The 18,030-nt window shown below is 38.9% G+C and overlaps 1 protein-coding gene across 1 annotated transcript in view; it reads left to right on the plus strand.

Annotated features, from left to right (window-relative positions):
• The first annotated feature begins 653 nt into the window (after positions 1 to 653).
• LOC129250869 (uncharacterized) overlaps positions 654 to 18,030 on the plus strand; it is a 31,204-nt gene continuing 13,827 nt past the window's right edge. Inside the window, exon 1 of the mRNA XM_054890479.1 lies at positions 654 to 724. Within this exon, the coding sequence (XP_054746454.1) occupies positions 697 to 724 (28 nt within the window). The 5' untranslated portion in view covers positions 654 to 696. The remainder of the gene's footprint in view (positions 725 to 18,030) is intronic.

Here is an 18,030-nt window from a genome sequence, read left to right on the forward strand (position 1 = left end):
ATATTTAGTATGTGTATTGCCTACCATTATCTGACGGTACATATTCTCGATATCGCTATTCAAGACATACTTATATACTCGCCAGTCTAGGATCAGGACAGTCATATATGCTTGCAATAAGGATGTCATTTAGGCTCATTCCATTGGCAGTCGGGCATGAGGCGTTAAATACCACGCGCACTTTGGTGGAGGTGCTCTCTTCCTTCATGACGGCATGATGAGGTAAAATATAATAGTCAGTTGCATCTGCAGATATGTTGGTTGTAATTTTGTCCACATGACCTAGCGTTTCATATTCTGCCACCACACTAGTAAAGGGTGGTTAAGTTTCAAGGGCCAGTGTTGATTTTGAATAATGCACTGGTGTTTTCACATCTCCTACAGAGTCGGTTTGCTCAAACTTTTGCACAATTTTTCCGATGTACGCACATTTGGACGATTAAATTAATCACGAAGTGCGCGATTTTGATTTGAACGCCCGTTTTCATAATAAGCCTGAATAACTTTAGCGCGTTGCTCGATTGTGTATCTTTCCATGGTTCAAATTGAATTAGTCTGAAATTGAAATATGTCAAATGAAATGCCCTTGAAACTTAACCACCCTCTATATTCCTTTTGCAGGACGGATTTTTCTCGAGACGCGTCTCATTCCGGAAGAATTGAGAGCAGGCGTTCTTGAGTGACGGTCCCAACTTGATGCTTGATGGAAAATCCTGTTTGAAGGGTAAGGTAACGACATACTTTCCATCTTGGTTGCGCTTCGTAGTGGTCCGATATAACTCCTCACAATACACGTCATCTTCAGTCTGCCTTTCTTTTCTTGGGATGTCTTCCAATTCCCAAAAGGCAGCTAGTTGTTTGTCCAGTGTGATTTCGCTGAAAAAAGAAGCTATCCTGTTTGGTGGACTAACTGTTTCGGCTCGACCAGTTAGTATCCACCCGAATACAGTCTCCTGGGCAAGAAGTGTACTTAGTACATTTTTCTTCAAGCCGCTTAAAATAATTTGGGGATAAATGTCTCCGCCAAGGACAAGGTCCACTGGTTCATTGACGAAGAACCTCTTATCCGCCAAAGTGAGATCTGGAAATGCTTGCCTTGTCATTGCGCTTACTAGGCAAGTTGGCAGATTTCCAGTTAATTGCGGCAAAACTAGCGCAATTGTGTTTATTTTTACAAAAGGGTCGATAGGCGACCGCAGTTGTATTGAGCACGCTTGTCTTACCTGCGCAAATATTGAATTGTTGATGCCCGAGACTTGGGCATGCAAGCGTTTAGATGGCAGGTTGATTCTACGTTTGAGGCGTTCAGTGATGAACGAACACTCAGAACCAGAATCGATCAGAGCTCGAGCTGCAAAATTTTCATTGTTGTGGAATACATTTACCATGGCTGTTCCTAGTAAAACCCCTTTGTCCGTATTGGAATAGCACGATTTAAAATTATGGATTCTGCTATCCCTTGGCCTATTGGAATCGAGTCGTTTTAGGGCCTCCTTGGATGTTGAGGGCAGTTCACCAGCGGGATCTCTGCTGTCCTTAAGAGCTGCTGCTTTTGGTTGAACTGCTGGAATGTGCAAGAGCGTGTTGTGTCTTGAGTTACATGTGCTGCAGTTATACGAGCTCGTACATCTTGACACCGTATGTCCTGACGACAGGCAGTTCAAGCAACAGTGGTTGCTCTTGACGCACGCGATTCTATCGGTGACCTTCAACTTGCGGAACTTTGGGCAACTTTGCAATTTGTGGTCATCATTGACACATAATTTGCACATATGTTTGGCGACACTTACTTGAAAGTTACCCATCCTTTTTGGTGTAGTTTCCGTGAACTGTTGTAAGCTTTGCGCCTTGGGCGCTTTGTAGGCTTTAATTCCTTTTAAGCCTGACACTGTTTCAAGTGTCTGAAACCTGTTGGAAAGGAATTTGTCCATGTCTGTCCACTTTGAAATTTCAGATTTATTCTCTATCGTTTGTTCCCAAAGCGATAGAGTACTTTCTGGCAATTTCGTGGAGCATAAATATGTGATAATTGCATCCCAGTTTGAAATGTCAATTTGGTGATTCCGTAAGGAGGAAATGCAATTACAGTAGAGCGCCGATTATTCGAAACAATTGGTGCAGAGGGTGTTCGGATAATCGATTTTTCGGATAAACGAACATTTGCGAAATTTCAGTTCTTTGTTGAGGGTAGGGTAATAAAACATGTCATTGGATTAGGAATACATATTATGTATGTAATGCTTTTTAATGATACACTAGAGTACAGTACATATTATGAATAGTCACATTTAAGTAGGGATTATACACACGGTACATAAATACATATATCTAAACATTTTTTAATAGTACAAAACTAATCTAAAAAAAAAAGTCGAACATATGTATATGTTTGCTTAAGTTTTGAGACTTGTTTTTTTGCCGGCAAATCCCTTAGCCGTTTTAAAGACTGCACAGAATCGCATTCGCCTCGGTGTCCCAACCATTTAATAGCAGTCTCAAATCATTTAAAGGCTTCTTCATTGGACGGACATTTTTCAGCTGAGACGATGTCATCACTAATTTCGTCTTCATCGTCGTCATCTTCAGGAACTTGAACCTGTGCTATTATATCGTCGTCTGTCAACAATTCGTAGCCACGATCATTCTCGTCAAATTCTAGCCATTCATGCACGTTTTCTTGGTCACATTCTTCAAATCATGAAACCTCTTTCATCAACTCAACCATTTCTGAAACCAAGTTTTCATTTGTTGGTTCTTCAGATGTAAAGCTAGCTTCGGATTCAACTGCTGGACACAGCTTATTCCAGGATTTCTTTAGAGTAGTCGCTTTGACATAAGCCCACGCTTCTGCTGCCATGTAAACAGCATCCTTCAAGTTAATATCCTTGTAGATTTCAAGAATTGTTTTATCTTCCTCTTGGCCGATTAGTACACTACGAAGCAACGCTTTTCTGTTGTAACGTTGAAAGGCTTCGATCACCCCCTGGTCCATAGGTTGAACGACTGAGGTAACATTGGGTGGCAAAAAAATCACCTTAAATTTTCCATCTTCTCTCTCAAGTGAAAGGTTTGAGGGATGACTTGGAGAATTATCAATCACTAATAAAACATTTCCAGTGTCTCCAGTTTCTCTCTGATGTTTTTTAACCTCTGGAATGAATACAGCGTCATACCACTCGATAAATACTTGAGTGTCCGTCCTGAAATTAATGAGAGATTGCCTAAACAAAACTGTCGGCATCGGATGCGCGTTCGATGCGCGTTCGTTTCGCGCACGATAACACCACCGACGCTGTTTTATTTTTTTTATTTAGGAACTGCGATACTAACTTAAATTCATAAAGCGCGTGACAGAAAGCAAGCATATGTACAACGCTGTTAATACCTATGAATCATGTTCTAAATATAACATGCTATCTATGAAGACACGGAAAATGCCAAAATCATGACGTTTCCTTGCGTCGCTCTCTGAGTCATTTCTATTAAACGTTTCTTTTTCATTTGTACATACTTTTTTTATTCTTTATATCCGAAAAAGGCGTCATGTTTCCTTCCGGTTAACCGATGTTTCGGATGACCGGCTTTCGGATAATCGACGCTTTACTGTATTAATATCTCTTTGGAGTTTTTTTTATCGAACTGCCACATTCAGTTTCGATTGACTGTAGGTTAAACAGGATCTTCAGCTGCGTATTCACCAGAATCCGTTTATTTTCGTATCTTTCGCAAAGATTTTTCCACGCCGTAGAAAACCCGTCATTAGTGAGCGGGCACTTCCTCACGATGTCTCTGGCTTCACCCTGCGTTTTCTGGTTGAGGTGGAACAGCTTTTCGACCGGGGTAAGGCGCTTATTGAATATGTAAATGGCCGTGAATATATCGCGGAATGTTGGCCAAGATACGTAGTCGCCTTTGAATACCTCCGTATCGCACGGAGGAAGGTGAATATTATGTTCTCGCACTGCTAGTTCTTCGCCTTCCCGGTCTGCCTTTTCCAGCCTCGCAGAGAGGTCAGCCATCGTCGACATGCCGCGCAAATATGTGTGGTAACATATTTTGTTCCTTTTCTTTATCGCGGCAAGATCCTTAGGAGAAGGAGTTTCTGTTGAAAGCAAGTGCTCGTACGCTGCATTGGCCTTTTCTCACATTGCTTTCAACTCCTCCTGTTGGATCCGTAGTGAAAATTTCGAATGTTCACTTGCCGGAGTGCCATTAAAGTCGGCTTCGAACTCCGTCACGGCGTCGACTAAACGAATATAAGTATCCATATTGTAAGTATGGGATACAAAACTTACGCGGTATTAAAAAAATGCTCCTTCGCGAAATGGAGACGAATTTACAGCGAGACCCAAGCCCAAAATGCACTACCGAGATTAAAATGACAATATATATGTATGTATCTATATATATATTTATTAACAAAAAGGATAATATATTTATATTTATATATGTGAATTTCGCCACCCACACAATAATCAGTGGTATGTATATACCGTAGCAAAAAGTGCGCTGGGATCGATTTTAATTTACTGCGGCGTTGTTTGTGTAGTTGTGTACTCATATAGAAATATATATGTAATAGAAATTAATGATTAATAATTAAATTACCTCTGAGTCGGCTGACACGTCCTGATGCTAGGAATTAGAAAATCGCAGTGAAAGTTAGAATTAAAATTGAGGTGAAAGTAACCTCGCCGAACAACGTTTAACACGGTAAACGTTTTAACTGTTCGGCGGGGAAATGCCAGGGTTAACGGCCTTCACGTTGCAGCGACTGGAAACGGTGGTTAGCAACAGTCGGAACGGTAGGCGCAGTTACCATTAGGGTGGCTAAAAATTTATATTAAATATTAGGGTGTGGCCTAAACACCTTCCAACAAAAGCAGTCGACGCAGAATCTTGGTGATTCAAGAGCGAGGTTCCAACCAGCAGGTTATGCGAAACCACCTCGAGACGTTACTGGCAGAAAAGTTGTAGTTGGGTTATGCTACATTTGCAACGAGCAGCCTATTCGTAAGCGAAGAAAGTCGAGGAAGTGTTGTGCCGAGATCGAGAAGCCCGTTTGTGATGAGCACTCAGTAAAGATCAATAAATGTTTACATTGCAATCAGTAATTTTGAATTACGCTAAAAATTAATCATGAAGATTTATTTATTTATATGTATTTCTCTATTTATTACTTTTATTCTTTACTTTTATTATTTTTTCACATATTACTGACTGTGCAAATAGTGCAATGTCGATGTTTTTTTTTTATAACAATCACACTGCAAAATGTAATAATTATTATTTGAATTTGAATTTATTTATTATTACTAGTGTTGAGCTTCCAATATTTTTTGGTAGCTATATGTTGCGAAATAAAAACTAGGTTTTTTAATACGTTATAATTTTAATTTAATTGCGTGGCCGTGTTTACAAAAAGTTCAACTGCTTATGATAATTTGCGAATATTTGCACGTATATATATATGTGCATATGTAACTGTTTTAGGCAAGCGAAAGGATAAGTAATGTTATGTATACATATCTTATGCTAAGTAAATGCCTGCGTATACTTTGTATTTTTGTATGTTGTGCATATGTACATAACTGCATTAGACAAGCGAAAGGAGAAGTAATGTTATGTATACATATCTTATGCTAAGTAAATGCCTGCGTATACCTTGTATTTTTGTATGTTGTGCATATGTACATAACTGCATTAGACAAGCGAAAGGAGAAGTAATGTTATGTATACATATCTTATGCTAAGTAAATGCCTGCGTATACCTTGTATTTTTGTATGCCGTTAAGCGAAAAGGAATATTGTAAGGAATGTATAAAAACTGAAAAATAATATAACATGACATTTTAAGGTGACCAGCTAACATAACATTTTAAGGTGACCAGCTTATATAAATTATAAATATTGGCTATAGTTAAGAAGTTAGTTTGTAGGTTGTGTAGCGGGATTAGCTGCTGCTCCGAACATCCTCCCCCCCGTTGAAAGGTCAGGGCTTTCAACAGAAGCATTTACAGGAAGGACGCACAGCTTATTGATAGCTCTACGTGTAATGCCAGTAGGTGTACGCAAGACGGCTACTCGTGCAACATCGTCAGTTCCAGTGATGAGTTCGACTACCCGTGCCAAAGGCCATTTTAGTGGAGCCGTGTTTTCCTCTTTGATGCACACAATGTCGTTGACCTGGATGCTAGGCTGAGGCGTCCGCCATTTAACTCGCTGCTGTAGAATAGTTAGATATTCTTGACTCCAACGCTTCCAGAAAATTTGTTGAATGTAGGATACGCGTTGCCATTGATTGAGCCGGTTATAATTCAGCGACGTAAGATTGGGTTCAGGAAAAGCGGTTGGTGGGCCACCAATCAAAAAGTGACCTGGCGTAAGCACATCAAGATCTTCTGGATTCTCTGAAAGTGGAACAAGAGGACGCGAATTTATTATAGCTGTTATTTGACATACCAAAGTACGCAATTCGTCAAATCCAAGAATTGAGGACCCAACTGAACGATATAGATGCTGCTTGGCTGTTTTAACCGCTTCCTCCCATAGGCCCCCAAAATGCGGCGAACGAGGCGGTATGAAGCGCCAATCAAATCCATTGCTAATGCAGTAGTTATTAACTGCGCTACGATGATTTTCATTGAGGACTAAATTTCGTAAGTCGTTTAACTCGTTTCTAGCGCCCACAAAGTTTGTGGCGTTGTCTGACCAGATGCAGCTAGGTATGCCGCGCGTAGCGACGAAGCGTTTGAGAGCGCCTAAAAAGGCGTCAGTAGAAAGATCTTTTACTAGTTCTATCCAAATTGCCTTTGTTGAAAAGCAGATGAAGACACTCAGGTAACATTTTTGTGGAGATTTGTTGCGAATTTCAGACTTATAATAAAATGGGCCACAATAATCTACCCCAGTTATCATAAAAGCGCGTGTAGTCTGAATGCGCTCTTTAGGTAAGTCAGCCATGATATGCTCGAGAAGACGCGGTTTTGATCTACAACATATGATACTCCTTCGTATGGCTCGCGCAGTAGTTTTCCTTCCTCCTATGGGCCAAAACTGCATGCGAAGAGAAGCAAGCAAAGACTGCGGACCTGCATGGTGGTACTTACGGTGATAATGTGTTATTATGGCGAATGTCAGTGGGTGATCCCTTGGAAGGATGCATGGATGACGTGCTTCAAAGCTGAGCGTTGAATGTCTTAGTCTGCCACCTACACGAATAAGGCCAAAATCATCTAAAAATGGTGACAGCGAAGCGATGGGGCTTGAGGCGTGAACACACTTATTGTTTTTCAAAGCCACATACTCGGACCACAACTGCGCCCTTTGAACGATGCGAATCAACAATTGAGTACCGCGATGAATATCCTCAAACGTGAGTTGCGAAGTTCTTGGTGAGATTCTGCTTGTTATAAACTTGTTTACATATCCAAAAATACGTTGCATCTTGCCAAACGAATTTATGTACTTAAAGGATAGTGTTAAGTCGGTTCGATCATTTGACAAGAGCAACACCTTTTGTCGAAGTTCTATAATTTTAGTTTTAGGTGCGCAAAATTGGGGCCAATTGTTGTCAACTTCTCGCAAGAACGAAGGCCCGTGCATCCAAAGTGGAGATTGTGAAAGTGTCGTTGGTGAGGCTCCCTTCGACAAAATGTCAGCAGGGTTTAATTCTGTAGGAATGTAATGCCATTGCATACCCTCTGTAAGTTGCTGTATCGCGCTTACCCGGTTAGCAACAAACACATTAAATTTAGATGGCTCTTCACGCAGCCATGAAAGCACAATCGATGAATCCGACCAACAGTGAAAGCGGCCGGCGAAAAGTTTCATTTTGAATATCCCATTTACTAATTCCGCAAGCAAGGCAGCAGCGCAGAGTTCCAGTTTGGGTATCGTAAGTATCTTCAATGGAGCGACGCGAGCCTTGGAACACAGTAGATGCACTTGCGCGCGGTCATCCATTATCGAACGAATGTAGATACAGGCACCATACGCTTCGATACTTGCATCACAAAATGCATGAATTTCGACGGTGGCTCCAGGCTGCAGTACGTACCGAGGGAATGATAAATGCTGCACTTCGACGAACTCGTTACGAAATGTAGACCAAGCAGTGTTCAGTGAGTGCGGTAAGCTTTCATCCCACTCCAGCTTATCCCTCCACATGCGCTGTAAAAGAATTTTTCCTCTGGTCAAAGTGGGGCCAATGAGTCCAAGCGGATCATAACAACGAGCTAACGTAGATAACGCCGATCGCTTGGAATTCTTGCAAGATTCAGGTTGCGACTTAAACGAAAATAGCAGATTGTCATCAAACGGCTTCCAGATCAAGCCCAATGCCTTGGTGATGTCGCTGCCGTCATTAAACTTAAGCAAGTCTTGTTTATCAGTATCAGGAATATTACGAAGAACATCTGGACTATTGGAACACCATTTTCTTAGCTGGAAGTTACCTCGAGCGAGAATATTCGTTGTTTGTCGTTTGATTCCTTCTACTTCTTCCAAAGTATCGCCACCACTTATCAAGTCATCCACGTAAAAATCTCGAATGATGGTTTGCGAACCAAGTGGATAAACTGAGGATTCATCCGACGCAAGTTGGTGCATTGAACGAATCGCTAGGAATGCTGCAGATTTAGTTCCATATGTTACAGTGTCTAATTTATATATATTTAAGTCATCTTCAGGAGAATCACGCCACAATATACACTGGAGCATGCTATCCGGTGGGTAGATCCGGACACATCTATACATTTTGCAGATGTCTCCAGTGAGTGCAATCGGAAACGTACGAAAACGAATCAAAATATTGAAAAGTTTGGGCTGAATTGTTGGACCAGTCATGAGTAAATCATTAAGTGATAAACCCGAGGTTGTAGCTGCAGAACCGTCAAAAACAACTCTTAATTTTGTTGTAGTACTTTCGTCTTTAATGACGCAATGATGCGGCAGAAAATATTTGCACTCATGGATAGCAGAGTTTGGAACTAACGACATGTGATTGAGGTCACGATACTCTTTCATGAATGCACAATATTTTGCCTTGAGCTCAGGATTACGTACGAGTTTTCTTTCTAGGTTTTGAAATCGGCGTCGAGCTTGTGAGTACGACTCACCTAACGAATCTAAATTTAGCTTTGTTGGCAGGCGAACCGAATATGCGCCTGAGGCTAAACGAATGAAATTTTGCTTGAAATGCAACTCACAGTCAAGCTCCTCTTTAGAATTTTTGGAAATCGGTTCAACGACATGATCGATCTCCCAAAACTGCCGGACTAAATCATCCAGCCGATCATCAATATTGATATCTGTAGTTGAGCTGTGACTTGCTACGAATGTTGAAAGTTTGGGGGCCTGTTGCTTACCGCCAGACAGAACCCAACCAAGGCGAGTTTTTTGAAGTAATGGTATTTCAGGTGCTAATTGAATCTGTCCTACGCAAAGTAGCTCATAGAAAAGTCCTGCTCCGATGAGCAGATCAATACGCTGGGGCACGTTAAAACCAGGATCAGCTAGTTGAATGTTTGAGGGTATGTTCCAATTAGCGATGTTTATTGAAGCGACTGGTTGACTATCGGTAATTGTTTTCACCACAACAGCAGTCATATTTGTACAAAAATCTGAAGTCCGCGACTTCAGAACTATATCAACGGAGCACCCATCAGTCGAAAAGCTTGCATCTCCAATGCCGGAGACTGCGACCAATGATTTCGTCCTAGTAAGTTGTAGCTGGTTAGCGAAACGAGTTGTAACGAAGTGAAGCTGCGAACCCGAATCTAGGAGGGCGCGGCAAGGTACGAAGGTTCCAGCACGATTTTTAATTAGAACAATTGCAGTGGCGAGGAGCACAACATCAGGAGAAGGAGTATGAGCATGGGACGTGACAGATAATGATGCAGTCCTAGCATTCGATTCAGAAGTAGTGCAAGGTGCTTGGCACTGAGCAGTTGGTGAAATGGATAACCGATCAAAATGTAACAGTGTATGATGCTTCGCTTGACAGCTGCGACATGGTCCCGATTTGCAGTCCCGAATCTGATGACCTTTCTTCAAACAATTAAGACATAGGTTGAGCCTTTTAGCTTCTTTCTGGCGTAGATTTGGCGACAAATTGACGTAGCGTTGACAACGGTAAATTACATGTTCGGGGGATTCGCAAAATACGCAACTACCTACTGAGCTATTCAAAGCAACAAAAGATTTTCTTGGATTTGTACTCACGCTTTTGAGGACTTTTACCGGAATGCTAGCTTGTGTCTGCAATGCATATTCGACGTTTTCGAGTGTACGACAGCGTTTTTCTAAGAATCCAGCTAGTTGGTTCCAAGAGGGTAGGTCGTTGCTTGTCGAATTCTCCTCCCATTTAGCTTGAGTCACCTTGTCTAACCTTTGCACTATCAACTGAATGAGGATGCTATCGGATATTTGTTCTTTTGAGCCGATAGATTGTAGAGCGCGCATATGCGCGATTGCCTTGTCTGTCAATGCCCGCAACGTGTGTACGGACGAATCCACCTTGTCCAACTCAAATATTCCCCTGATGTGTGCCTGAAAGATAAGACGTTTATTATCAAATCGTTTTTGTAAAAGTTCTAATGCAATTTTGTAGTTAATGTCGTTTATCTCGAGTGATCCCACGGTGTCCAGGGCAGCACCACTAAGGCAAGACCGCAAATGTTGAAGCTTGTCCACTTGTGTCAGTTCACTGTCTTTGTCGATTACAGATGTGAACATTGCGTAAAAATTTGTCCACTCAGTGTAAGCCCCACTAAATTTGGGCAACGTTAGCAGTGGCACACGCGAACGATTTGCGTTTACAATTATAGACTGTGTGTCCGCGGTGTTCATCCGAAAAGTTGAGCAATGTTGTGAAGTACTGCGCTTCCCGATCTCCCGTTGCAGAGTGGCTCTGAGATTGACTAGCGTGGTATCGAATTTGGCAGGTAGGTCACTGGTAATCGACTCGAAGTCCAGTTCCTCCAAACTTGTGTGGGTGACCGAAAAACTGGATTTCAGCTCCACCAATAATTCCAGTATTGCGTTGAGAGCATATTCATCCTTACTGTGCAGATTATCAGGATCCAAGTCGGTGGCTATACTTTCAAGGCGATTAAGTATAGCTTTCGATTTCATCTTCAGAAATGTCACTCGGCCCATAGGCGGACCCATAGTCGGCCCATTGGTTGGACCAACATCATACGTATCGTCTCTTGCTGGTGTACCAGTAGCCGGGCTGAATGGCATGGCGAACAAATAGGTTAACTATAACGCTGCGCGACACGTATAAAAAAAAAATAGGTGCGTTATACTCGACGACAATGTATACGGTAAAAATAAATGCACCGTATCTAACTGGCCGGAACAACTGTTTTAATAAATTTCGCCACCGGCAACGGGAAAATATGCAGCTTTAAATTATTTAATTTAAATTATTAAATTAACGCGAAAAAACACGGCGATCACGTCGGGGTCACCAAATGTTGAGCTTCCAATATTTTTTGGTAGCTATATGTTGCGAAATAAAAACTAGGTTTTTTAATACGTTATAATTTTAATTTAATTGCGTGGCCGTGTTTACAAAAAGTTCAACTGCTTATGATAATTTGCGAATATTTGCACGTATATATATATGTGCATATGTAACTGTATTAGGCAAGCGAAAGGATAAGTAATGTTATGTATACATATCTTATGCTAAGTAAATGCCTGCGTATACTTTGTATTTTTGTATGTTGTGCATATGTACATAACTGCATTAGACAAGCGAAAGGAGAAGTAATGTTATGTATACATATCTTATGCTAAGTAAATGCCTGCGTATACCTTGTATTTTTGTATGTTGTGCATATGTACATAACTGCATTAGACAAGCGAAAGGAGAAGTAATGTTATGTATACATATCTTATGCTAAGTAAATGCCTGCGTATACCTTGTATTTTTGTATGCCGTTAAGCGAAAAGGAATATTGTAAGGAATGTATAAAAACTGAAAAATAATATAACATGACATTTTAAGGTGACCAGCTAACATAACATTTTAAGGTGACCAGCTTATATAAATTATAAATATTGGCTATAGTTAAGAAGTTAGTTTGTAGGTTGTGTAGCGGAATTAGCTGCTGCTCCGAACAACTAGTATAATAATACATTATAATTTACAATAAACTGTAAGTCCTACAGAGACTTTTAAAAGTCTGTTCGTAGGCTAGTAGCATTTATAATGACAATTAAACTAAATACAAACAATACAAACTAAATATGACATTTAACAAAATAAGTTTTGTATGTAACATACGTAACATACATTCAACTTACTAACTAACTAACAACAAACTTACTTATATCTAGCGGTTCTATGAAGAACATGAAATAATTTTTATTTATTTTTTATTTTACAATGAAATAGCGTGATATTAACAAATATCATAGGTTTAAATTAGTTTTTGTTGACCAGATTTTTATATCTTTTTTATTTTTGTCGTTAATTACATCATAGGCTTTTAACCTCTTTGGAAGCTGATTAAATATTTTAATGCTATGTATTACTATATTTTAATTTTATGTTCAGTATATTTATTCAATAAACAATTTAAAAAGAATATAATTTATAATTAATTACTAATAATACTTATTTACCTTTTATTTGTATAAATGAAGATATTTTCATGACATAATACACGAATCTCGTGTGATCTGTATAGGGGTACCCGATACAAAATAAGTCAAATCAATCCACGAAGAGGTTGGTCTATATCTCATAGGAAAAAATTTATTCAACAAAATGTACGCCGATGGGCACCCATGTACCCTAGGTACAAGGGTTAATTATTGACTTAATAGTCTTCTCGTTAAATGATGCTATAGCTGTCTCAATTTCATCACTTGTTTTCAATGATACTTTTGTGTATACGTACGATTCGATAAACTCCTGAAACGCAATCCAGTCTGTACGATGATTGTAAAGTGGTCGATTTAGCATTTGTTGTGATGGATATTTGGGTTCTTAGTATAATTGGCGAGTGATCAGAAGAAAGCTCAAGACCAGATTTAATTGTCAGCATATTTGGATTAATGATAAAAAAGTCAAGCAAGTCAGGTACTTTCTTAATGTCAGAAGACAGTAACTGGGTTCTCCTGTACTTAAACATTTACAATTTTGTGCTCTGATGGCCTCAAGTAGTACTTTTCCTTTGCGTTTGTTAGTCTTGAACCCCACATCATATTTTTTACATTATAATCTCCTCCGGCAGTAAATCTACTTCCAAGTGTTTCAAGGTAGTTAGCGTATTGTGTTGTTTTATTGTTGTATTTCGGAGGGCAGTAAGCAACTGATATGGTAAGCTGGCCTAGAGTGTCACTTATTTGTATCGTCGTTGCTTGCAGATGGTCCATTTGATATTCTTCCATTTTGTTAAACATAATATTTTGTCTCAGTATAATAGCTGTTCCGCCGTGTGCTCTGTTGTCAGGGTGATTGGTGCATATTATTTTGTAGCCGGGAATACTAACGTAGCTTTTGTCATTAAAATGAGTTTCTGACACCAATAGTATGTCAATGTTGTATTGGTCAATAAAAGTTGAAGTTTCAAGAATATGTTGATTTAGTCCGTTCACATTCCATATGGATATTGTCATTTTTTTTTGCTCGACCATCAATTTTAGTAGGTAGCATTGTGATGATATTCATCATGTTAGTCATTTGAGTGATAAGCTGACTCATCATTTTATTAAGTTCTTGCTTTTCTCCACAGAGGGCGCACTGTGGAAGGGACCTTGTTAAACGTTGGGCTCGAATTTTGCCTTATAATGAAGTAGATTTGTTAAATTGTGTATTTCTTTATTCTTGGTATTTATTGTTATTTCAAACGAGAATAAAGGTAAGGGTTGCTTTTTGTCCCTTTTAATGATGTTAAAGATATTAATTATCTCATGGCCGTATTCAGCGATTTCAGATTTAATATCATTTAGGTCCGTAGAATATTGAGAACAATTACTTTAAACCCAAGGTGAATTGAATATCTATGGTGCCACCATTAAGAAAACAGTTACTTTATTTTTCGCGATTTTGACAAGTCTGACGTCAGCTCAATTCGCAATACAAAACAAACAAAAGTAGGAAAAATTACATGTTTGTGAAAATTCAGTGATTGACATGGTAATACTGCGATTTGTGAGATTTAAACTAATGAAGACGAAGTGCCGTGCATTAAATTGTGAAAGCACAGCTTAATATAAAGGCTCCAAATGCAGTTTTCTTGCGTTTTTATGTGGAAGACGCCGTGGTTAGAAAGTATGTGTGTATGCGTATAATATCCTGTGTATGGTTGCTTCCATTGCTTTCGCCTACTCTTCGTCTTCACAAACAAGTAATTCCCCTTTGTTTTGCTTGTTTATTCATCCGCGCTACGGCATGACGAAATTCGAAATTTTTGAAGGGCGAAATCTGTTCCTCTATCATTCTTGCTTTAAACCTTCTCTTCCTTTGGTCTGAATGTGTAATATTGAGTATTTCGTAATTTAAGTAGTTTTATTGTTGCTGTACCTATAGTGCGTAGATTCCTTCGTTTGTATTTTTATTTTATTGTTCTTACGTTCTTTTATTCGTAGTTATTTTTTATATATTCATTAAGAGCTTGGATAAGAGTGCTTATTTTTTAGGACTTTTTTTTAAGAAAATAAAATGTAATTATTATTGACATCAAATTGTATACAAAAATTATTATGTTTTTTGACATATTTTTTTGTAGTAGGGTGGCACCAAAGGAAGCGTCTTAAAAAAAAGATAGGTGGCTTGTCAACAGGATTTTGACTCTTCAGGGCATCTGAAACGAAGTAGTTACACTGATTATTATTCTGTAGGCTTGTCATTCTGGCAGGTGTGACAATGGGAAATTTTTTTTTGAAAAATTACAAAATGGCGGACTTTTGACATATACCCTTTTTTCAAAAGTCTACCATTTTGTTATTCCCAAATATATCTATAAAAATGAGTATTTGACCAGTCTACTACCTTAAAACTTGTACTTTTTGTATATAGATAGGTGGTGGCTTTGGTACGTATTTGGGCTTTGCCGGTTTTGAATTCAGTGTTTACGTCTCTTAATTTTCAGTCTCTTGTAATTCGTTCTCTTCGTTCAGTATTTCAAATATGTTCTCTGAAGGCGGTTTACCCCGCCAATATGTGAGCTGCTGTTGTTTTGAGGATAATTTTTTTGTTTTCCTGTTTACAATGATTTCTCAACATAAAATACAAAGAAGTGTCCACTCATTTCTTTGTAAAGCAAAAACGGGGGCACAAGTCTTACCTAAATCCGTTTGGAGCGCTTGTTGTTGGATTTGTCTTCACATGGCGCAGTAACCACTGACACCCTCTCTCTGTGAAAGTTTTATTGGAGCCATGCGTCCATTATTTACCACACGGTTTTAATGCATAAGGTGTTCAATAATATGCTGAACTGTTGACGAACTTACAATAAAAGAACAATTTCTGGTATTTTACGATAGACGATATTCCTTTTTTCAAATGTTCTAAAACTAACTCACGCTTTTCTATCGCAGTACGCGGTCTCCTGGTTAAAAACAAGTATACGTAAAATTTAATTTTGCTTTATGTCGGACTCACTCTACAAACACTCGCATACTAGATATACAATTTCGTAGTAGAAACTTGCACCTTTTAACTGTATCACTTAAGCTGCGGCGTGAATTCTCTGTTTTTGTTTTTTTTTTGCATTACAATGAAATGAATGGACACTTTTTGTATTTTATGTTGAGAAATGAAATAAAACAAATTTAAAAAAATATCTGCATACATTTTCGCAAAATATTATGAAATATAGAACACTTTACAAAAAAATCGTATTAAATAAACTGTGTGTGAGTGTATGTCATTCCAATAATTCGTTTTGCAACGAATCGAGTACAACGATACTTGTGCCAACAATAATACATACATATGTCTGTAGAAATAAGCAATAAGAAATATGTATTTCTATGAGCAATCAATAAAAGGTAATAAATATAAGCCAAATTAAGTTGTATTATGTAAAATTTGCTTTTTGAATCGGCTATAAAAAAAAACTAATCAATATTTTTTCAAACTTTTTTTTTTTATTTTGAAGATTGAACATTGTCCTTTATGAATGAAAAATAATATCGTTTAAATGACTGCCACGACAGGCTTTACAGTAGGCCATTCAATCAACCCAATTTTTAAGCACATTTTCGATTGTTTGGGCTCCAATTTCATGAATGGCAACTTCAATTTCGTGTTTTAAAGCATCAATCCTCTCTGGATCGAGGCGGCCAATTGATATCGGAATTTCTGCTGATTATTCGATTTTCAAAAACGGTAGCCACACTCTGGCAGTGTGACAAGTTGCACCGTCCTGTTGAAACCAAATGTCGTCCATGTCATTGTCTTCAATTTTTGGAAACAACTTGTTGAGCATGTCACGGTAACGCTCGCCATTTACTGTAACCGTGGCTCCTCGCTAATTTTCAAAAAAAAAAAAATGGTCCTATGATGCCGTCAGACCAAAAACCGCACCAAACTGTGACTCGCTGTGGATGCATTTGCTTCTCTACAGTAACGTGTGGATTTTCTGAGCCCCAAATCCGACAATTTTGCTTATTGACGTAGCCACCGATGTGAAAATCAGAAAAGAAGAAGAAGACTCACCACTTTGGAAATAGGTTTCCAATATTTTCCAATTTTGTTCAAGCGTATAGCGTCCCATTTCGTAAATGTCAAACCTTAAAGTAAATTATGAACACATTTGACATGTCATTTGTGTTGCCATTTTCAAAAAATAGGTGGTTAAAAAAGCAAACGCTATATAAGCCAATTGTCAAGCAGAGCTCTATTACTAAGTTTGTCGATCCCATAATACAAATGAACTTATTTCAACATATTATATATTATATATAAATAAGGTTATATTTCATTGCTTGTTGGAGAACGTTCTGTGGAGAAATCGAAGGAACCACAGAGGCTTCTAGACTGCGTAAAATCCTTTCAAAAAAACACTATTCCTCCGGATACCTTCAAAACCCGGATAAGAGTTGAACTATTTTGAGTGACGAAACTCTGAAGTTGCTAGTGGACACACACTTTCCCAGCAACGAATCATCTAACGTATTAATCCACAATAGCTCAGAAAGTCCTAACTCTGACATTGAAGAAATAATCACTGAATCCAGGATAACCTGGGCAGTGAATACGTTTAAATCACCGGGTCCAGATGTATTATGCCCGGCCCAAATACAACATTCACTCAATTACATTATGGAGTGGTTAACGGCTATATTCAAGGCCGCTCTGAAACTTAAAAGTGTCCCATCAGTATGGAAAGAGGTAAAAGTTGTCTTTATTCCTAAAGCGGGAAAAACTTCACACACAACACCTAAGGATTTCAGGCCAATCAGCCTATCCTCCTTTCTGCTAAAAACATTAGAAAGAATAATAGAAGAGCATATTAAGGCTAACATCAGCCCTAATAAGCTTAGTATCTCAAAACATGCGTACTGTAAAGGGAAATCTGCTGAAAGAGCACTTAACTCACTTGTTACAGAAATCGAGAAGTCAATTTATAATAAAAAATTCCCACTGGTAGCCTTTCTTGATATCGAGGGTGCGTTCAACAACATCCTACCGGATACCATAATAAAGGCACGGACTGATTTCGGGATGGCGCTCTGGTTGAGTTCATCAAAAACATGCTCTTGAGCAGATTTGTGATCGCAACCCTAGGGGCCTCAGAGATCAAGAAAAAAGTTAGCAGAGGAACACCGCAAGGCGGTGTGCTGTCCCCTCTCCTATGGGTGCTGGCATTAAACTCCTTGTTAAAGAGGCTAGAGGAGAGAGGACAACACGTCGTAGCACATGCGGACGATGTTGCAATGGTAGTAAGAGGGAAATTTCCCAATACATTTAGAGAAGTCATGCAAGATTTACTTAACATGGTTGAAAACTGGTCAAAAGCAAATGGGCTAAGCGTCAACCCCAATAAAACTGAACTCATCCTA

Source organism: Anastrepha obliqua, chromosome 6, assembly GCF_027943255.1.
Source record: "Anastrepha obliqua isolate idAnaObli1 chromosome 6, idAnaObli1_1.0, whole genome shotgun sequence".
Taxonomy (NCBI): domain Eukaryota; kingdom Metazoa; phylum Arthropoda; class Insecta; order Diptera; family Tephritidae; genus Anastrepha; species Anastrepha obliqua.